At 39.3% G+C, this 23,099-nt stretch overlaps 1 protein-coding gene across 5 annotated transcripts in view; it reads left to right on the top strand.

Moving 5' to 3' along the window:
• Positions 1 to 1,237: 1,237 nt before the first annotated feature.
• KIFAP3 (kinesin associated protein 3) overlaps positions 1,238 to 23,099 on the top strand; it is a 180,809-nt gene continuing 158,947 nt past the window's right edge. For 2 of the 5 annotated variants that reach the window (XM_089299590.1, XM_089299592.1), the window contains exons 1-3: positions 1,345 to 1,607; positions 2,480 to 2,564; positions 20,582 to 20,713. In XM_089299590.1, coding sequence (XP_089155716.1) covers positions 2,533 to 2,564; positions 20,582 to 20,713 — 164 coding nt within the window. In that variant the 5' untranslated portion in view covers positions 1,345 to 1,607; positions 2,480 to 2,532. Of the gene's footprint in view, positions 1,608 to 2,479; positions 2,565 to 20,581; positions 20,714 to 23,099 lie in introns of all 5 variants that reach the window. The other 3 variants (XM_089299591.1, XM_002715208.6, XM_008264094.5) reach the window with 3 other exon arrangements.

The raw sequence follows: 23,099 nt of genomic DNA, 5'->3' as shown, positions 1-23,099 counted from the left end.
GCCTTTGACTATAATATAAATTAAAAATATGTTGTTTCAAAAGTCAGAGAAGAAGAAAGAAGGTAAGAAGGAAAGAAAGGAAGGAAGGAAGAAGGGAGAGAAGGAGAGTGAAAAGAAGGAAATGTCATTTTATTTTAGAATTTTACCTGTGAACTACATTGAATGTGTTCTCTTTGTATTAACAGTGCATTAACATTATGAGAACTGTGTTGTAGTAATTATCATGCATTGGCTGTAATGTTGAAGATCCCAATGTATTAATAAATTCCTTAAAAATAAATTAAAAGTAAAAATCCTAAGAAATCCACAGAAATCAGAACTAATAAATTCAAGAACAACAACAAAAGAAGAGTAGTAGAAAGAAGTGAGAAGGGAGAAGAGCTGAATTTCAGGTAAATCTTGAAGGAAGATAAGATATAATTTCGTAACAGTATTGAGAGGATGATAGAGAGGAAGGAATCCAAATTAGCTCAAAAATTTCTCCCCTTGTAGAATAACTGAGTACCATTCTAGAAAGAGTCTAGCCGGTGTGGATGGGTGGGAAAGCAGGGGTCTTTTGTAGGATAGGAGCTGTACCTGCCAATGTGATATTCTACACAAGGTGTTACATGGTATTTTACACACAAAGGATAGGGACTAACTGGGCAGAACCAGCGTGTACACATCTCAAGGGCACTGCAAACACAGAGCTAGTGACGGGATTACAGGGGAGGGCAGGCAACGGAGACGCTTTCTGCACAGTCATCCATCCATTGACACCGAGCCCCTGGGAACTGCTCAAGCAGAGCTCACTGGCTTGTCGCTGTCTTTCCTTCGCTCTGCCTTGGCCAACCACGACGGCCTGCCTCGCCAGAAACAATTCTAAAGGGTAATTTAGTGGAGGCGTCCCAACTTCAGGAGCTGCTTTTGTGCAGGGGGAGATGGAGTGCGTTCCAGTGGCAGGGACAGGTCTGCCACTTTTCAAGTTGAGGGTAACCATATTGTCTCCACAGCTGCCAGCTCAGCAAGGTCAATGCCACAATGCCCCAAGACAGAACTCTCACTTTACAGATATTCACCAAAGCTTGCCCTGCTCTACCGCCTTTGCTGGTGCAGAGGTTAACGGATTCTCCTCTCCTTTCCACGAAATTCCACTTCGGCCGACTGGCACGGTCCTTTCCCTTCCTATCCTCCAGGGGGCGGTGATCCGGGAGCCATCCCTTAATCACAGACGCTCAGTCAACACCAAAACCTTCCCTGTGTTCCCGAGTGCGTCAGATTAGTCGCGGGGGCCAGCTCCTCGGACTGAGCCTGCGCAAGCTTGTGCGGCGGAGCGGGCGCATGCGCCTTGAGCAGGGCCTGGCAGAGGCGGCTCTGGGCGGGTCTGGGCAGCCGCTGGGTTTTGGGAACCCGGGAGCTGTGGGAGGAGCCGGCGGCCTCACCGTGGTAACCACAGCGCCGCGGCTGCCCCGCCTTGCAGGCCTCAGGACTGTCAGCGCTTTGGGGTGTGAGGGTACTTTGGCCACCGTCCCCGGAAATAGCCCCGTCGGCCTCTCAGATTCCCCTTCCCCTCCCCACGCCGCCGTCGCCGCCGCCATGCAAGGGGAGGACGCCAGATACCTCAAAAGGTGACGACTCCCCAAGGCTCCGTCCCTGAGGATGGTGCTTCTTGTCGGTTTGGCTGGGAGATGTCCCTGGGCACAGGCGTACAGACGAGGAAGCGGGAGGCCGGGAGAGGCAGGGGGACGGTGCATGGGGTGCAGGAGAGAGCCTTGCAGGGTGCTAGCCTCGAACCTCTACTTGCCCGGCGGGGCCTGGTCACGTTGAGAGACGGGTCGGGGGCTTACGGAGGGGTGGGCGAGGTGAGGTGCATCCTCCTCCCCCACCCCCACGCGCTGTTCCCCCTAGTAGATTACAGCCCAGGGGAGCCCCAGGGGGAAGTCTCGGGGGGCCTCTGCGCCCTGCCCCCCCCGGGGGAAATCTCGGGGGGCCTCTGAGCCCTGCCCCCCAGGGGGAAGTCTCGGGGGGCCTCCGCGCCCTGCCCTCGGTTTGGGGTTCACCGCTGCGGGGTTTGCAGTGATGACGGGAAAGCAGTGGTGGCTTTTACTTCCCTGAGGGCCGCCTTAGATGTTGCTCTCCGGCCTGCTGCTGTCTTCCTTGTCCATCATACCCAATGGACTGTCACTGATGCAATAGAATCTTTGAGGGAGGTTCATGATAGCTAGAGTTTTAAGGAGCTTGATGAGTTGCAGGCCTTTTTTTTTTTTTCTAGTTTATTTGTAGTATAAATTACTCTAAAGAAAATGGTAGTCTGTTGGGATAATTGACTCCTGCCAAAGATGAGACCATCCCTGCTAAAGCAAAGATAACTCTCACTGGACTAAGAATTAGCAGGATCCAATAAGAAGAATCTTAATTTGGACTCACCATTTTTAGTAATGCCCTTGTAACAGATTCAGTAAATACCCTGGAAAAGTCACGTGTATTCTTTTCAACACAGTTTTCTCATCTGAAATGGGACAGTTCACCTTCTGAGGGATACAAGGAAAAAATATGAAAATAGTTTTAAAAAATAAAACGTGCCTGTAAGTTGGTGGTATTATTTAAACTCAAAGTATACTTTTAGTGACTGTATTCCACCTAGCTCTGTAGGGCTCTGCTCATCACAGAAAGCAATGTAAGCATTAGTAAGGTCTTAAAAAGGATTCGGAGAATTGTAGAATAAATCAACTGTGTTGTCTGCAACATTGAGGCATCTATTGCCTATGTTTCTTATGTTATATAAATATATTTGAAACTGGCAGATAAATAGCCAATAACAGTTTTTAAATGAATATGTAATTTTCATCAGTAGCAATTTTTTATCAGTAACAATTTTAGGTGAATATGTAATGACAAATAATCAGTATTCATTTTTTCTGATGAAGGAAAATAAATTGCATTTTAACTTTAAATTCCAGATTGTTCTATAGCAAAGAGCTGCTTATATATCTTTAGCTATTTTCATGTGATACAGTTATGTTAAGAGATACTTTTTTGTAGGATTATTGTACTAGTATGGACACATAGGTGTATTGTGTCTTATAATTCTCAACATGTTAGTTTTAAAGCCATTTATCTAGAGTTTAAAAAATTAAACTAGTCACTGTAATATTTGAAGTAAAATCAGATCAGTATCTGGAAAGTTGAAAAGTTACATTTCTCAGTTTCATCAAATTTTGGTTACATAAAAAACACTTGGGCCATCTTGTACTTCCTTCCCAATTAATAAGATTAATAAGATTTTATTTATTTATTTGAGAATTAGTTACAGACAGAGAGGGAGAGACAGAAAGGCCTTCCATCTGCTGCTTCACTCCCCAAGTGGTTTATGTTGGTCTGCTTTCAGATTAGAAATGTACAGCTGACACATAGTCAAGGCCTGATGGAAAGAGTTTATGATGTCTAGCAGGATTTGCTATTACTTCTTTAGTTGTATTTTATTTTTGATAAGATAACAATATGGTTTCAATCTAATTGATTCATTTCAGTTTAATTAATTTTGTTGGCTTAGCTGCTCGTTAGGAATTTCTAACCTCTTCGTGCATATATATGTAATATTTGTACTCATATGCTTACATGTGTAGCATAAATATTATGAATCAGAAATCTTGGGTTTTTTGTTCTGATACCAGTTAGATTTTTTATTTGATAACACTGAATAAATACTTACTAAATATCTAGTAAATGCCTGGCATTGTTCTGGTAACTGGCTAAATAGACAGTTTCTATCCTCACTAAGATATATAAGCAATTAAATATGCAGTTACAAATAGTGGCTTTTTTGTTGTTGTTTTTGGGGTATTTTTCTTGGCTTCCTCTTAAAACTCTAATGGCTTTCCACTACTCTTACAGTAAGAGCACCAACATTTTCACTTTCATCTCTCTCATCTTCCCCTACCCGCTTTTCCTCCCCACCAGTAATTCCATATTTGAACCTCACAGAAATAACATCTTTGGAATCCCTGTATACTTCAGTGTTTGCCTAGAAATTGCCCATTAGCCAGCTAACTTTTTGTCTGTTCTGTTTTTGTTTGAATGTCACTTATTCCAGAAAACATCCCTGACCCTCCCTTTCCCACCCAACAATCCATGTCAGATGTGCTATGGTTTGAACATTACTTTTGTTGTTCCCAAAAGGCCCATGTGTTAAGGCTTGGTCCTCAAAGTCTTATTATGTTAATGGATTAAGGGTAGAAACCTAATCCAATTATGGTGTCCAAAAGTCAGACCTTTGGAAAGTGATTGGATTAGGGTGCTTGGTGGGGGACCCCATGAGAGCAAATCATGCTGACTTTACAAGGAGAGACCACAAATACATGGACAAACAAACATGCTTCCTGTCTCTGTTTGCTGGTTTGCCCTGCACATACTCTTCCATTGCCATCGTCTGAACACTTGATGGCCAAACCAATGGGGCTCACTTCATTGTGAACTGTGAACCTCCAAAACTATAAACTAAAATAAAACTTCTGGCTGGCGCCACGGCTCACTAGGCTAATCCTCCGCCTGTGGCGCCAGCACCCGGAGTTCTAGTCCCGGTTGGGGTGCTGGGTACTAGTCCCGGTTGCTCCTCTTCCAGTCCAGCTCTCTGCTGTGGCCCGGGAGTGCAGTGGAGGATGGCCCAAGTGCTTGGGTCCCTGCACATCCGCATGGGAGACCGGGAGGAAGTACCCAGCTCCTGGCTGCTGATCGCCGCAGCACCGGCTGTGGCAGCCATTAGGGGAGTCTACCAACGGAAGGAAGACCTTTCCTCTGTCTCTCTCTCACTATCTATAACTCTCTCTCTGTCTCTCTCTCTCTCACTGTCTAACTCTGCCTGGCAAAAAAAATAAAATAAAATAAAACTTCCTTCATAAGTAGTTTGTCTTAGTTATTTGTTAAAGTGATGAAAAGCTGGCTAATGGAGATAACACCTGTTTAGGTTCTAATAATACCTAATAGTTTCCCCTCAGTCTAACAGCTTCATTGTTTGTATTTCCTTCTTGTCTCTAAATAGACTTCGGAGGGGTAAGGTACTATGTAACTCTTCTTCTCATTGTATCCCCAGCATGGCCTGAAATGTAGGTTATTAAATGAAATAAGAATGAGACTAGAAAGAAATATGGCCCAACGGCAAAGGAAGACCTTACTCTCTGTCTCTCTCTCTCACTGTCCACTCTGCCTGCCAAAAAAAAAAAAGGGAAAGAATTATGGCCCAAAACACATTGGACTTACGAGTTTTAATAAAGAATTGTGACTCTATTACAGGTGCACTGGGGAGGGGCTGGCTCTGTGGCACAGCCGGTTATTGTCCTGGCCTGAAGCACCTGCATCTCATATGAATGCTGGTTCCAAACCCGGCTACTCCACTTCTAATCCAGCTCTCTGCTATGGCCTGGGAAGGAAGTACAAGATGGCCCAAGTGCATGGGCCCCTGCACCCAAGCTGGAGACTCAGAAGAAGCTCCTGGTTCCTGGCTTCGGATCACCGCAACTCTGGCTGTTGTGGCCAGTTGGGTAGTGAACCATCAGATGGAAGACCTCTCTCTCTGCATTTCCTCTCTCTGTGTAACTCTGACTTTCAAATAAAAAAATAAATCTTAAAAAATTTCCCTGGGGATACTATGAAGAATTTTTTTTTTTAAGATTTTATTTATTTATTTGAGAATTAGTTACAGACAGAGAGGGAGAAACAGAAAGGTCTTCATCTGCTGCTTCACTCCCCAAGTGGCTGCAATGGCCAGAGCTGGGCCAATCCAAAGCCAGAATCTAGGAGCTTTCTTTGGGTCTCCCACAAGGATGCAGGGACCCAAGCACTTGGGCCATCTTCTGTTGCCTTCCCAGGCAAATGCAGAGAGCTGTATCAGAAGAGCAGTAGCTGGGACACTAACCAGTGCCTATATGGGATACCAGTGCCACAGGAGGAAGCTTAGACTACTATGCTACAGCACCAGCCCCACACTGAAGGATTTTTACAGTGAATGACATTTGTTCATTTGGTAGTTATTTGCTATCCTACCATGTAAAAGTCATTCAGCCAAATTATAAACATATTTGGTGAATGAGGTATAATCTTCGTGCCTTTATAACATTTATACTGTAGTGGGTAATAAAGACTTGAAATTACATATTATCAGAAATAATATACTGATACTCTATTTATAACTGCTCTATGAAGTAAGTATGTGGCTTTTGTGCCAAGCTTTTCAAACAGTGTAATTATGGTTTCTCTGTTTGGTAGCATGTATCAATACTTCATTCTTTTTTATAGCTGAATAATAATTTGTTGTATGGTTATAGCACTTTTGTTATCCATTGTTCATCTGTTGATATACTTTAGGTTTTTTTCCACTTATTTATTGGGAAAAGCTGCCTCGTGTATTACTCTACAAGTTTTTGCGTAAATACCTATTTTCAATCTTTTGTTGTATCTAACAATAGAATTGTTGGTTCCTATGGTGATTCTACGTTTAACTTATTTAGGAACCATGGAAATGTTTTCTACTGTGACAGCACCGTACATTTCCACTGTCATTGTATGAGGGTTCTAGTTTCTCCACATCCACACCAACTTGATATGTTTGGGGTTGGTTGGTTTGTAATATGATCATGGCCATGCTAGTGAGTGCAAAGTAATATCTTATGTTAGTTTGATTTTCATTTCCCTCCTTACAAACAGCTTTGAGCTGCTTTATATTTGCTTCTTCGTTATTTACCTTTCTTCATTAGGGAAAAGAGTTCTTCATATATTCTGGATACTAGACCCTTATCAGATAGTCATTTACAGATACTTTGTCCCATTTTGTGGGGGTGTTTATCACTTTCTTGATAGTTTCTTTTCATATGCAGAAGTTTTTAGTTTGGTATAGTTAATTTATTATTTTCATTGTTCTTGCTTTTGGCATCATTATTTAAGAAAATGTTGCCAAATCCAAGGTCATTAAGATTTTCCCATATTGTTTTCTTCTTAGAATTGTATAGTTTAAGCTCTTAAATTTTTGTCTTTGATCCATTTTATGTTAATTATTGTATTTGCTAGTGGCCCAAAGTCCTTCTTTTACATGTGGATATCCACTAGCCCTAGCACTATTCTTTCCCTCCATGAACAGCTTGGGCATCCTTGGTTGAAACTTAATTGACTGGATGTAGGGGTTATTCCTGTACTCTCAATTCTGTTTCATTGATTTGTCCATTCTTTTGATAGTACCTGTGCTGATTACTGAAATTTTGTAGTAAAGTTTGAGATCGGGGAGTGAGTCTTCCAACTTTGTTGTTCTTTACAATATTATTTTAATTGCCTAGGGTTTCCTGTATTTCCATATGAAGTTAGGTTGGCTTTTCCATTTGCTAAGAAAATAAGCCATTAGGATTTTGACAGGGATTGTATTGAGTCTGTAGATGATTTGGGGGATATTGCCATCTTTGCTGCATACCGTAAGCATGGATGTCTTTCCATGTATTTAACTCTTACTAATTTTTTCCAGCAATATTTTGTAGTGTTTGTTATCAAGTGTTGCACCTCCTTGGTTAAATTTATTCCTAATTATCTTGTGTTGCTATTGAAAATGGAATTAATTTTTTATTTTCACATTTTCCTTGCTTGTATATAGAAATACAGTTGAATAGTTTGTGTGCTGAGCTTTTCTTCTGCAACATTTTTAAATTTATTTTGTGTGTTTTTGAAAAAGATTTATCCATTTATTTGAAAAGCAGGATGGCAGAGAATCTTCCATCTGCTGCTTCACTCCCCAAATGACCACAACAGCTAGGACTGGGCCAGGCTGAAGCTAGGAGCCAGGAACTCCAACTGGCTCTCTGACGTGGGTAGTAGGGACCCAACTAATTGGGCCATCACCTGTTGCCTCCCCAGGAACATGCACATTAGTAGGGAGCTGAACCAGAAGCAGACCAGCAGAGACTTGAATAGGCTCTCTGATATGAATGTTGGCATCACAAGTGGCAACTTAAACCACTGTGCCACAGCTCTCTTGTTTTGTGTATTTTCTAGGATCTTCTACAAATAAAATCATGTCATCTGTATATGGAGATGAACTTACTTCTTTTTAATCTGGACATCTTTTGTTTTTTTCTCACATCATTGCTTTGGCTTGAACTTCCAGTGCTATGTTAAATAGAAGTGGTAAAAATGGACGTCCATGCCTTATTCCTAATTTGGGCATGGAAACTTTTATTCTTTCACCTTTGAGTAAAATATTAGCTGTATATTTGTTTTAAATTTGCTCTTTATCATGTTGAGGAAGTTTTCTTCTGTTTCTAATATATTGAGTATTTTTATCATGAAATGGTGTTGGGTTATATGAAATGCCTTCTCTGCATCTCAATAATAGCTGGGTCAAACAAAAGACATGCCATAATTTTCTTGGGTATTGTAATTAACATCTGAAGTTTATAATAGCCTTCTTTGGTTTAATACTAACATAGCTTCCATAGTGTACAAAAACTCTGCCCCTCTGTATCCTCATCCTCCCTCTTCATATAGTTAGCATCGCAGATAGGAGAAAAAGAAGAGTTACAAACCTAAAATGTAGTAATACTGGCTTTCATATTTGCCTATGTAGTTCCCTTTACCAGAAGAGTTACAAACCTCAAAATGTAGTAATACTGGCTTTCATATTTGCCTATGTAGTTCCCTTTACCAGTGATTTTTATTTTTTCATTTAGCTTTATGTCACTGCTTAGTCTCACATCAAGATAAAGTGCTGCCTTCAATATTTCTTATAAGGCATTTTTTTTTTAACAATTGACCCAACTATTTTTGTTTGCTCAAGGGGAAGCAGCTTGTGTGGTTGACTCTCACTTATTTTGGTGATTGCATAGATGCACTCTCTTGTTAGTGTTCCCAATTAGGCTAAACAATGGGAAGCCCCTTGAAGTAGACTCTAAAGGAAACCCCAGTTGAGTTCAAAATACACAAATAAACTTCCCTGAAACAAACTCCACTTAGCTTCCTCTGTAATCAGTTACCTACAGTGGGAATATGGGCTGTTACCTTTAAGACTGCCAGTGCACTGGAGAATGGAGTGGTACCTAGAGTAACTGCAAACACCACAGTGATCTCCTGTCCTGTTTCTCTAACCTTTCTCCTGATGAAACATTCACCTGGTTAGCAAACCTTTGATTATCTTTCAGAGTTCCAAGGAGGTTGATTAGACAATTTTGGCCAAACTTTGTAAGTGTTTCTCTTAAGTGCCAGCCTCTAGAGGTCCCTACTCTCCTATTTTCACTGATATTACTTAGTTATCTTTTTTTTTTTAATAAAAGATTTATTTATTTATTTGAAAGGAAGAATTATAGAGGCAGAGGCAGAGAAAGAGAGGTCTTTCCATCCACTGGTTCACTCCCCCATTGGCCAAAATGGCCAGAGCTGTGCCGTTCCGATGCCTGGAGCCAAGAGTTTCTTCTAAGTCTCCTGCTCGGTTGCAGGGGCCCAAGGACTTGGGCCATCTTCTACTGCTTTCCCAGGCCATAGCAGAGAGCTGGATCGGAAATGGAGCAACCAAGACTCAAACTGGTACCTATATGGAATGCCAGCCCTGCAGGAGGAGGATTTAGCCACTACGCCACAGTGCCAGCGCGGGTTATCTCTTGATATTTTGCTTCTGTCCCCAGTCTTACTCATCTCTCCTTCTAGGACTTCATGTATTACAATAACTCAGTGTGCATTTCTCAATTATATTCTCTCTTGTATTTTCCAACCTTTTGTCTCTGTTTTATTCTGACTTATTTTTCTTACAAATTCTCTCTTTAACTGTGTCTGATCTGTTAAATCCTTCATTAGGTTCTTAATTTTGGTTATTGTGTTTTAACTCAATTATTTCTGAAAGTTTTTTAAAATTAAGCATAATGACTTTACTTTTGAGTATCATATATAAATATGAATGTGTATGTAATCATTGGAGGTCTAGGATGATGTTTTATTTATTCAGAGAGGATTTGTTTGTTTATAACAAGAGTAGGGGTTACTGAAAATCTACAGTCATCTTAATTAATTTGCAGGTAATTAGATATATTAAACTGGGTTTTTGGTCTTATCAGAGACCAGCCTACATCTCTTTGAAATTACTCATAGGATGTAGTTCTCTTGTTTCCAACTTAAAAGTTGGAGCTTTACCAGAGCCACTGCTTTTTAGAGCATCCGGGACTCCAAATTTTTTATCTGTAGCCACATGTAACTATTGAAACACTCTCAGCCACTCAGCCAGCTTCTCAGTAGGTAACACTTATCTGGAAAAGCAACCTCAAATTCAGGCCTTTCCTCTCTTCGTTTTCCTTTCAGTCTGGATCTTGTCACTTTTAACTTTTTCTGCCTTGTTCTTCTATGCCTTGAAATAGATACGTGCATACATGTCATTTCTAATCCTCCTAAGATTTATTTTAGTTATAGAAATACAAACAATTTATTTTGGTATAACCAATATGAAATGTTTCAGGAATTATAAATATTGGGTTAATATAAAAGGTTGTTTTCCTTAATTAAAATGTATAGGTTTCCAGGGTAGGCATTGCAGCAAAGATGTCCACATCACATATCAGAGATTGAGTTGGGATTGAGTTCTCTCCACTTCTGAAACAGCTTCCAGCTAATGTGCCTAGAGGAAGCAGGTGATGACTCAAGTGCTTGGGTTTCTGCCACTTAGGAGAGTTCTAGATGTAGTTTCAGGTTCCAGGCTTTGGCGTGGCCCAGCCCTGGCTGCTGTGGACATTTGAGGAATGATTCGGTGAATGAAAACTCTTTCTCCGTTTTGCCTCTCAAATAAATATATCTTTAAAAAGTAAGACACATATATACCTTTCTTTAAAAGATTCATTTATTTATTATTTCAAAGGCAGAGTTACAGAGAGGTAGAGGAAGGGAGGGTAGGAGCGGGAGAAAAAGAGAGAGAGAGGTCTTCCATCCACTGGTTCACTCTCCACATGGCAGCAACTGCTGAAACTGGGCGAATTTGAAGCCAGGAGCCAGGAGCTTTTCCGAGTCTCCTTTATGGGTGCAGGGGCACAAGGACCTGGGCAATCTTATACTGCTTTTCCAGGCCATAACAGAGAGCTGGATCGGAAGTAGAGCAGCTGGGACTCAAACTGGCTCCCATATGGGATGCCAGCATTGCAGGAGGTGGCTTTATTTGCTGTACCACAATACCGGCCTCAATACATATACCTTTAAAGCAGATATTGTCATTTTTGTGAGGACTTCTAACAGATGTTGATATAATGCATATGAGAATTCTAACAAAGAATTTGCATATGGTGTAATTTAATGAATTTGATCCAGTACATTAATGGAATAAAGAACAACATATGGTGGTTCCATGGATATAGAAAAGCATTTTTGTAATTAATTGATTTTTGTGTGTGAGAGAGAGCAAGTAAGCACTGCTGTTTGCTGACTGAAACCCCAAATGCTTACAGTGACTCCAGGCCAGGGCCAAAGATAGGAGCCAATAACTGATTCCAAATCTCCCCCCATGGGTGGGCAGGGACACAACCACTTGAAGTGTCACCTGCTGCCTCCCAGGGCGCACATTAGCAAGGAGCTGAAATGAAGAACAGAGCCTGGACTTCAACCTGGGCACTCTGATATGGGATGCAGGTGTCCCAGTTGACATCTTAACCTCTAGGCCAACCACCCACCCCAAGAGAACATTTATGACATTCAATGCACATTCAGGATCAAAGAAAAAAACTCAATCCAGAATTAAAATGGAATTACAGTATTAATGTACTTAATGATGAAATTTTAGGAGCATTTCCTTTAACATTAAGAATGAGCTAAGGATGCCTATTATAACTGTTTCTACATTTTATTGGGGATCCTAACAAAATAATAAGAAAAAGATGGGGGCTGCCATAGTGGTGTAGAGGGTTAAGCCAATGCCTGCAATGTTGGTATCCCATTTGGGCACTGTTTTGTGTTCTGGCTGCTCCACTGGTTATCTGGCTCCCTGCTAATGTGCCTGGGAAAGCAGCAGAAGGTGGCTCGAGTGCTTAGGCCCCTGCACACATGTGGGAGACATGGAAGAAGCTCCTGACTCTGTCTGTGGATCAGCTCAGCTCTGGCCATAGCAGCCATCTGAACCAGCAGATGGAAGATCTTGCTCTCTCTTTCTCTTTCTTCCTCCCTCCCTCCTTCCTATCCATCCTTCCCCCCAACTGTGACTTTCAAATAAGTAAGTAAATCTTAAAACAATAAAAAAGAATGGTAGAAGACAGGATGGAGAATTGTAAATGGGGTCTTTTGATGCCTTTTTTTTGTCCCTTCCTGGTAACTGAATGCCAATCTAATTGTCAAGTGTTTTTTTTTCCTTTGAAATTGTACTTAAAGCTGACTGCCACCAGTCTCCTTTGGGTTTTCCTCTCTCGGAAGCCCCCCTCCACACTGCTGTGGCTGGAGGTCCTTGATTCTAATTAATACTTTTAAATCTTAAAAAAAAAGAATGGTAGAAATATAGCAATAGAAGAAATAAAACTTACCTGTTGACAAGTTATAGAAATATATATATATAACTATAATAATAATCAAAATGTTGGCATTAATATCAAAGTTATTAAGGTACAGTGGCTGGACACAATATCTCAATGTAAAATTGAATTTTGATATGGTGATTTAAAAATTTAGTTAGAAAGGGGCTGGCGTTGTGGTTTAGTAGGTTAATCCTCCTCCTGCGGCACTGGCATTTCATATGGTCGCCAGTTCTAATCCTGGTTGCTCCTCTTCCAGGCCAGCTCTCTGCTGTGGCCTGGGAAAGCAGTAGAAGATGGCCCCTGTACCCTCATGGGAGACCAGGAAGAAGCACCTGGCTCCTGGCTTCGGATTGTTGTAGCTTTGGCTGTTACAGCCATTTGGGGAGTGAACCAACAGAAGGAAGACCTTTCTCTTTGTCTCTCACTGTCTGTAACTCTCCTGTCAAATAAATAAATAAAATCTTTAAAAAAAAATTAGGAAAATGATGTTTACAAAAGCAATTAGCAATATTAGGTACTTAAAAATAAATCTAACAAATGGATATGCCTTTCTAGAAAAAAAAATCATATAATTTCACTTGAAAGAAAATTAGCTGGCGCCGTGGCTCAGTAGGCTAATTCTCTGCCTGCAGCACCGGCACACCAGGTTCTAGTCCCAGTTGGGGTGCCGGATTCTGTCCCGGTTGCCCCTCTTCCAGGCCAGCTCTCTGCCATGGCGCAGGAGTACAGTGGAGGATGGCCCAAGTCCTTGGGCCCTGCACCCGCATGGGAGACCAGGAGAAGCACCTGGCTCCTGGCTTCGGATCAGCGTGGTGCGACGGCCATTGGAGGGTGAACACCCAATGGCAAAGGAAGACCTTTCTCTCTCTCTCTCTCTCATTCACTGTCCACTCTGCCTGTCAAAAAATAAATAAATAAAATTAAAACTTAAGTTTACCATTCTCATGGATAGGTGCCTTAAATAGTCTATTGTGATATACCATTAATAGCTCAAATGAGATTTTACTGAATTTCAGTGACAATTTTGAAAGGTCCTACAATACATGGGAGAATTGAACACCTAGGCAAGGGATGTTTTCATTATGTATTGATATGAGAATAGATCAATAGACAATTGAATAAAATAAAGCCTAGAAGTAGAGACATATGTAGATATGTTTTTAGTATATGAAAGAGGAATCATTGCAAATGAATGTTAAAGAAGACTATTTAATGAATTAGTTGTTGTATGCAAGCTGTAGGTCATAGTGTGTCAGTGGGTTGTGAACATAATACATTTCACATGGTAAGAATGGGTATTTTGTGAAGTGTTTCATTTGTGTGATCTGTATGTGTGTGAAGTATATGTACTGGTTCCTAAAGCACAATGTACTTAATTATGACTTGTGCCAAAATAAACAAATAATTTTAAAAGGCACTGTAGAGGGTACCAATAGTTATTTCTGTGGAGAAAAGTTAAAATTGTATTTCTGCCCCACAAAACACAGAAATAATTTACAAGTAAATTAAAAACCAAAAGTGGAAATCAAACCTAAACATTTAGCAACATGGAGAAAATTGACAACCTTGATCTGAGAACTCATTTAGTAAAATAGAAGTGGAAGGGCGGTGCTGTGGCGTAGAGGGTTGAGCCTCTGCCTGCAGTGCCAGCATCCCATACGGGCTCCAGTTGGTATCCCAGCTGCGCCACTTCTGATCCAGCTCTCTGCTGTGGCCTGGAAAAGCAGTGGAGGGTAGCGCAAGCCCCTGACTCCTGGCTTCGGATTGGCACAGCTCCAGCCATTGCGGCCAGTTGGGGAGTGAATCAGCAGATGGAGGACTTCTTTCTTTGTAACTCTCATCTTTAAAAAAAAATAGAATAGAGGTGAAGTAGAAATTGAAATGTAATTGGATTATTTTCACCTGTGAATGGAATAATCAGAGCAACTATTAAAAAATAGGAATTTTAAAGACAATAAGCAAAAGCAGTTTTATGGGAGGATCTTTCAAGTGAAGGTATGTATGTGTGTGTGTGAGACAGTTGCACGTGTTTGCAATGAATAAATACAGCAAACATCTTTGAGTAGACAACGGAGGATCAGTTTTGGTTAGGGTCATCATTTTTGCTGCTCTGTCCTTAACAGTCCTGGTTTTCAGATGTTGCCTCCTGATTTAGCATTTGACCCATTTTTTTAAAAAAAAAGTAGGTCTCAATAGTAATTCCATTAAAGTAAGGTTGGATAAATTTGGTAGATTTTCAGTTTGCTCTTCTAGCTTCTACCATGGTCAGGTCTAGTAGTAGGTCAGACATAACAACATTGAATATACTTGCTCTTTAAAGTCTATTGTACCATATTGATAAGCCACAAATTGCAAGATGCATGTGTATACTAGGCTGCCAGTTACAATTATAAACAGTTACATATTGAATATTTGTGAAATTATGCAGGAAATTGATGCTGAGCTATCCTGCCACGGAGTATATACAAGGGGTCTTCAGAAAGTTCATGGAAAATTCCTATGGGAAACTGCATAGGTTTCACTTTTAACATTTTAATTTCATTTTCCCGTAGACTTTTTGAAGTACCCTCATAGAGATAGTCTCAATATTTGTTATAGTATTTTTGTCACTTATTGAATGCTATAAGCTATAACTTAATTTACTTTGCAACAAATCCTTTTGATGGCAATAATTTTTGATGTGTAGTGAAAAGGACTTCATTTTTGTTCCTTTATAAAAGATGATGAGTGTGTGACACCATCTTTGTCAGCTTTTATTTTCCATGATAGAGATCATAGTAATATTAATAACCACATGAGGTCTAGAACCATAAGGATATTCTCCAGCAGTGAGCAATTAAGAACACTTTGCCTAAAAGTGACAATTTAGCAATGCAAATATAGGTGTGTTTTACATTACTTTATCAAGTATGGCTTCTTTTTTGTGTTTTTTTTTTTTTTTAAAGATGTATTTATTTATTTGAAAGTTAGAGTTACACAGAGAGAGGCGAGGCAGAGAGAGAGAGAGAGAGAGAGTGAGTGAGTCTTCCATCGCTGGCTCATTCCCCAATTGGCCGCAAGGGCTGGAGCTGTGCCTATCCAAAGCCAGGAGCCCGGAGCTTCTTCCTGGTCTCCCATGTGGATGCAGGGGCCCAAGGACTTGGGCCATCTTCTACTGCTTTCCCAGGCCACAGCAGAGAGCTAGATCAGAAGCGGAACAGCCGGGTCTCGAACCAGCACCCAAATGGGATGCCGTCGCTTCAGGCCAGGACTTTAACCCGCTGCGCCACAACGCCAGCCCCGAAGTATGACTTCTTATTGACATAAAAAATCTGTTTCTAAGTCAGATTTTGGTTCCAGTTTTCTTGTGCATGTAAGAAAATAGAGGCCAGGAGTTTGGCCCAGCAGTTAAAATGCCAACTAATTTGCTCACAACCCATTTCAGAGTGCCTTGGTTTGATTTCTGGCTCCAGGTGCCAACTGCAGCTTCCTACCAGGGTGACCTTGGGAGACAATAGGTGAAGGTTCAAGTAGCTAGGTCCCTGCCACCCTTGTGGGAGACCTTGTTTGACTTCCTGACTGCTGGTTTCTACCCTGGGGTCCATTGTGGACATTTGGGAATGAACCAGGGTGGTCAATTTCTTGTCTCTGTCTCTATCTCTGTCCTTTTCTGGTTCTCTCTGCCTCTCAAATAAATAATAATTTGTTAGCAAAGAATCAAGGAATTCAACAAATAGAATTCCTGGAATGTGAATTTATGAAATTCTAAAAGCAAAATATTCTCTTAAAGTCAACAGATACTAAGTTTTCAAAGTATATTGCTGACTAGCATGTATAATATAGTTTGTTGTATGTGTATCAGTGGTGGTGTGAAAGGGCACTAGAGAGAGAGTTACCCCTTTTACAATCTCTGTCAATCCCCAGTCCACATTGTTGTATGAAATTTTTTTTATCAGTCCTATGTACAGGACTATTTAAATTTAGTTTCATTCCTACCAAGTTGCTACCCTTAAACATTTTCTATAGAGAAATTCTAAAGCTGTCATTCTTTTAAAATATTATTTTATATAGAGATAGAACTAATTGGATTGCTTAAATAGTATTAAATGATTTCTTGTAAATTTTTGAGTCTCATTTCCAATTTCTGTGTTTTATTTTTCCTATAATAACCCTAAGTTGTTTTGTGATGAATAAATTTTAATTAACTTCTGTAAAACACAAATACATGAAAAAGTAAACAAAAAAGAAATGATGAGGGTCTTTTTTTTAACTTTTATTTAATATATATAAATTTCCAAAGTACAACTTATGGATTACAATGGCTTCTCCCCCCCCATAACTTCCCTCCCACCTGCAACCCTCCCCTCTCCCTCTCCCTCCCCCCTTCCATTCACATCAAGATTCATTTTCAATTCTCTTTATATACAGAAGATCAGTTTAGCATATATTAAGTAAAGATTTCAACAGTTTGCACCCCCATAGAAACACAAAATGAAAAATACTGTTTGAGTATTAATTATAGCATTAAATCACAATGTACAGCACATTAAGGACAAAGATCCTACTGGAGGAGTAAGTGCACAGTGGCTCCTGTTGTTGACTTAACAAATTGACACTCTTGTTTATGGCATCAGTAATCACCCTAGGCTCTTGTTATGAGTTGCCAAGGCTATGGAAGACTTTTGAGTTCACCAACTCTGATCATATTTAGACAAGGTCGTAGTCAAAGTGGAAGTTCTCTCCTCACTTCAGAGAAAGGTACCTCCTTCTTTGAAGACCTGTTCTTTTCACTGGGATCTCACTCAAGGAGATCTTTTCTTTTCTTTTCTTTTCTTTTCCTTCCCTCCCCTCCCCTCCCCTCCCCTCCCCTCCCCTCCCCTCCCCTCCCCTTCCCTTCCCTTCCCTTCCCTTCCCTAATAGTCTCATGGGCTTTTCAGCCAGATCCGCATGCCTTAAGGGCTGTTTAGGACATCTGCCATTCTATGGGTCTGCTGTGTATCTCACTTCCCATGTTGGATCGTTCTCTCCCTTTTTTATTCTATCAGCTAGTATTTGCAGACACTAGTCTTGTTTGTGTGCTCCCTTTGGCTCTTAGTCCTATCATTATGATCAGTTGTGAACAGAAATTGATCACTGGGACTAGTGAGATGGCATTGGTACATGCCACCTTGATGGGATTGAATTGGAATCCCCTGGTATGTTTCTAACTCTATCGTTTGAGGTAAGCCAGCTTGAGCATGTCCCGAATTGCACATCTCTTCCCTCTCTTATTCCCAATCTTATATTTAACAGCGATCACTTTTCAGTTAAGTTTCAACACTTGAGAATAACTGTGTATTGATTACAGTATTCAACCAAAAGTATTAAGTAGAACAAACAAACAAACAAGAAAACTAAGAAGGATAACGTATTAAGTTGTTCATCAACAGTCAGGGCAAGGGCTAATCAAGTCACCATTTTTGGAATTATTTAATATGGGAGAAAGAGAAGATGTTCTGACGCAAAGGGCAGGAATTGGGCTTTTCTCCAAGTTGGTAATATGTGGTGTTTGCCAGCTACTCTGGTCTGCAATTCTGTTTTATCCTTACACCTCTTTCCTGAATACAGTTACCTCCCAGATAGGAATTTCAGCTTATCAATTCCTGTTTTTCGGGAAGCAAATAACCAGTTTGCTTTATAATTAAGATAGTTCTATCATGCTACGTTATATCTGTTTTTTCAGTTCTCCTTAGTTCTTTTGATTTCTGTGATTTCTTTAGTTTTTGACAGCTTAAAATTAGATCCTTTTTCCTTGCCTTTTGGAATCTGGACCATCTTGTTCAGTGTTTGTCTATCTGATTTCTGAATTGTTTGGTTGTTGTTGACCTTCCTGGTTTCTGACTGCTTTCATCCTTTATAAGTTTTGTCTTTTGTGCATATTACTGTTTACTTGCTATCCTGCTCCAACTTTATGCTTTGGTATATTTAATTTCCTACTCTACCTCCAAATTTAACTATTTTTTGAGGGAACAGGATTTAATAAATTGTTTTGGGTAATATTTTTATTTATTTAGTTTATTTACAATTTTAAAATGTGTATAATGTGAACAAAATTCATGTATTTTGTATATAAAGATTTAGGAGCATAGTGATACTTCCCACCTATCCACCCCTCCTATCAGTGCTCCCACCCTCCCTCTTCCTTCCTTTCTTCAAGTTTTACAATGATGTTCTTTCAGTTTGTTTTATAATCATAAGATTAGCCCTCCACTAAATAAAGAATTCAATAAATAGTAAAAAAAAAAAAAAACAGAAAAACAAAACACTGTTTCTCAACAGTAGAAACAAGGGCTGTAAAAATAAACAACAATCAATTCTCAAAATGTCAATTTACCTCATTTACATTTTTTGTATTCTATTAGTTACCACAGATCAGGGAAAACATATGGTGTTTGTCTTTTTGTAACTAGCTTATTTTACTAGTATAATGTTGACTCCAAATCCATCCTCTTATCATAGAGAATTCTGGTAAATAGATCATTTAAAAATTATATTGGAAATATGCATCATATCAAAGTATTATTCCTAACTGAGGAAAAATCTTGGTGTTTCTTATTATAGAATTAAAATAAATTTAAAGTGTTGTCATACTTCTATTCCTTCTTACCAGGCTAGGAGACCCCTCCCCCTCAGCTAGATTGCTAACTATGAATAAGAATGGGAAATGTTGCTAGTTTTGTTGTTTACTCTCATGTAGTACAACTCATCTTATCACCTTCTAAAATAGCCAAATGACAGGTAATGATTTTGTGAAAGAGTCTTAGGCAAAGAATATATACTAGAGTACTTCAAGAAATTCATGGAAAATGGAATTAAGAGACAAATTTATTATGGTATAAAAATTCTGAAGTCGAGGCCGGCACCGCGGCTCACTTGGCTAATCTTCCACCTGCGGCACAGGCACACCAGGTTCTAGTCCCAGTTGAGGTGCTGGATTCTGTCCCAGTTGCTCCTCTTCCAGTCCAGCTCTCTGCTGTGGCCCAGGAGTGCAGTGGAGGATGGCCCAGGTGCTTGGGCCCTGCACCCGCATAGGAGACCAGGAGGAAGCACCTGGCTCCTGGCTTCAGATCAGCACAGTGCCCCGGCTGCAGTGCGCTGGCCATAGCGGCCATTTGGGGGGTGAACCAATGGAAAAGGAAGACCTTTCTCTCTGTCTCTCTCTCTAACTCTGCCTGTCAAAAAAGTAAAAAAAATTCTGAAGTCCATACACATGTATAATATGCATATTCTTGCATATTATGAAAAAACTATAGATTTCAAAAATTTTTGCACTAAAACATAAAAACAACTTTTTATGGAAACTATTATTGAAATTAATTTGAGATACATAACTATAAAAGTATATAACATTTAAGTACATTTAGTTTTATAATTTGAGTGTCATCAAGGAATGTTTTTAACTTACTAATGCTACAGTTCATATAATTACATTATATGATAGCTAATATATTTTGTATTTTAATTTATGTAAGTCACATCATTCTTATTTATGTTTTAATTTCTTATGTATGAGTTTTTGGGTAAATTTTTTTTCCCAGGAAAAGCTGTGAAAGTTCTTTCTGCAGAACTAACAATTATTTGTACTGAACAAAGCTGGGAAAAAGGGTTACTATCCCAAGTCAAGATTAAATTGGGGGGCAGCACTGTGGCTCAGCTAGTTAAGCCACCACCTTGCAACACTGGCATCCTGTGTGGGTGCTGGTTCGAAACCTGGTTGCTCTACTTCAGATCCAGCTCCTTGCTAATGCGCCTGGGAAAGCAGCAGAAGATGGTCTAAGTACTTGTGCCCTGCACCCATGTAGGAGACCAGCATGAAGCTCCTGCTCCTGGCTTTGGTCTGGCCCAGCCCAGGCCATAGTGACCATTTGGGGAGTGAACAGCAGACAGGGATCTATCTGTCTCTCCTTCCCTCTCTGTCTAGCTCTGCCTTTCAAATAAATATTTTTTTTAAAAAAATAGTAAATCTGATTCAAACGCATATGCTGATTGAGCTTATGTGTTTTAGAACTAGAAAATAGATTAAAAATTATGGACATTTTGTGACTCATTGCTTGTGCTCGTTTTTATTTTGTTTTGTATTACAGGAAAGTTAAAGGAGGTAATATTGATGTACATCCATCAGAAAAAGCACTCATTGTTCAATATGAAGTGGAAGCTACCATTCTTGGAGAAATGGGGGATCCCATGTTGGGAGAGCGAAAGGAATGCCAAAAAATGTAAGTCTAAGTAGTTACCTTAAACATTTTATACAAAGCTGATATTATTTTAATTTGCATAGGTGATAACTGATTGTGACATTGCTTTAGATATAGTTCATCTTAGTGAAGGAGAGAATATATTAAATTATAAATATGGTGATGATATTGTAGAAGATATAAAGCATTGTGAGAACCTACTGAAAAATATCTATTCTTATTTATCCCACTTAGTAAATGCATGAAATAGAACATACATTAACTTGTGAAATCAACTAAAAATTCTATTTATGCTAAATTATAGATATTTTTATCAATTATGTTACAGGAGAATGTAAATTATCTTGTGAAATCAGTTGTAAAAGGTATATTTATGTGGAACTTTTTCAATTTATTTGGGAAATTTATATTTCTGGGGAGCTGTGTTCTTTCTTACCAGAAAGTGCAGGAAGTGGTATGATTTTCAGAAATTCCCAAATGTGCACAGAACTTGAATTCATCCAAGAGTCTTAGATATCCAGTAGTTTACACACCTTACTTCCTGCTTTTAAAGTAGTTTTAGGAGTCCCTTGGGAACTAGTCTTTCTGATTAGCTGCAGTTCAAGTTATTATCTGGCCTTTCTTCCATAGTTTGCAGAAGTAGAGAGTCTGAGATCACCTAATGTTCTCCCTCAACTCCCTTTCCTTCATAAAAAAATTTCTGATTTAAGGATTAGTTAGAAGGAATATCTATTCTGTGTGTTCACGGTATTAAAAATATTCAGGCTGCTAGGAGTACATATAGTTCTGTACAGCATACTAGAAAACACTGCTTTTTAAGTACATAGGGATGATTCTCAGCTGGGACAGATTTTTCCTACAGTGAACATTTGGTAATGTCTAAACACAGTTCTGATCAGCAAAACTAGAGAGGTGTCATTGGCAGCCAATGTATAGAAGGCAGGTGTTGCTAATTATCTACAATACACAAAAAACAGCCACCTGCACCGACATTATTAGGCGTAAATTTAAATAGAGTTGTAATAGAGAAATCATACATCGTAGCCTTCAAAAAGGAACTGCCTGAATATCTTACAGAGATTTCTTAATTTGTCTTCTTTGGGGGTTAGAAGGAGACTAAATTATGAATAAAGCTAACTGAATCCTTGATGATACACTACATTATAGAAATGCACATGCATATAACACATACTTAATGTGGATTCTAACTTACATGCTCACACTTTTTTATATTCTCACATAATGTCTATCTTTGATTTGTGCTTGTGATTGCTGCTTGAGTTTTGTACATTTTGAGAATGCATGAAAATCTTAAGATTTTCATGTGAAAAAGTTCCATATAACATCCAATGAAAAGCTGGCAAATGATGATGTTTGCCTTTAGAACTATATTCATTTATATTTTGGAGAGGAATTTCATTTTTAGTTCTTAAGGATGCATTCAGTAGCCCTATTCAACTAGAATTCAATGAGAATATTGTTATTATTTGAAGATCTGTACACTGTCTAGACAAGGGATGCATTCATAGGAGTTAACCACCTGGAAAGAGTTACTACCGACTGTGGCTAGAATAAGTGGATTTAAGGCTTAGTAAGGGAAAAAAATCTGAGTAACCCAACCTTGTGATACTCAACCCTGGCTGCACAAGATTTGTAGAGGAATCATATTGTGGACCAAAAGGAAAATATGATTTGCTGACACAGAGGTTTTATCAGTGGGAAGGTGGAAGAAAATCTCACGTATGTTGAGTTAGGTATGAAGTGAAACTCTCATAAAGTGGAGTAGTCAGTGTAGTATGACCTAGATCTGAGAGATTTATATTTCATTCTCCAGTTTTCAGGCAAAGTAGCATTCAAGCCCATTCTCAACAGACTTCCTGTTTCCTCATGATTTCAGTATGAGAAACTGTTGGTTGTAGTCAAAAATAGTATGAGTGCTTTTTAAAATGAGTTTCTGGTATTCTTAATAGTCACAGGGTGTTTAAGGAAGATTATATATATATGGATTATAAGAATAATCAAACATACAGCTAAAATTTTCTGAAGAATTCTTCTACATATTTTTCCTGGCCTTTTATAATAAGTCAGATATTTTGGTGAGAGATTGCACACTAAAAGAAGAAAATCTATTACCTTGAATAGAAAGATTTATCAGATTGCCAATTTAAGTGTTGGTAGAAAACAGATCCTTAAAGAGATTGAAAATCCCATTATGTTAAAGCAACAAGATACCACTGTACTATTAGAATGGCTAAAATCTGACAATACCAAATGCTGCCAAGTGTATGGAGCAACAGGAACTCTAATAGCTGGTATGAATGCAAAATGGTATACATTTTAGAAGACAGTTTGGCAGTTTCTTTTTTTTTTTTTTTCCCAAGATTTATTCATTTACTTGAGAGAGAGG

The sequence above is a fragment of the Oryctolagus cuniculus genome, chromosome 7 (genome assembly GCF_051225735.1).
Source record: "Oryctolagus cuniculus isolate XC-2025 breed Fujian yellow rabbit chromosome 7, ASM5122573v1, whole genome shotgun sequence".
Taxonomy (NCBI): domain Eukaryota; kingdom Metazoa; phylum Chordata; class Mammalia; order Lagomorpha; family Leporidae; genus Oryctolagus; species Oryctolagus cuniculus.
This window is presented reverse-complemented; position numbering and strand designations above follow the sequence as displayed.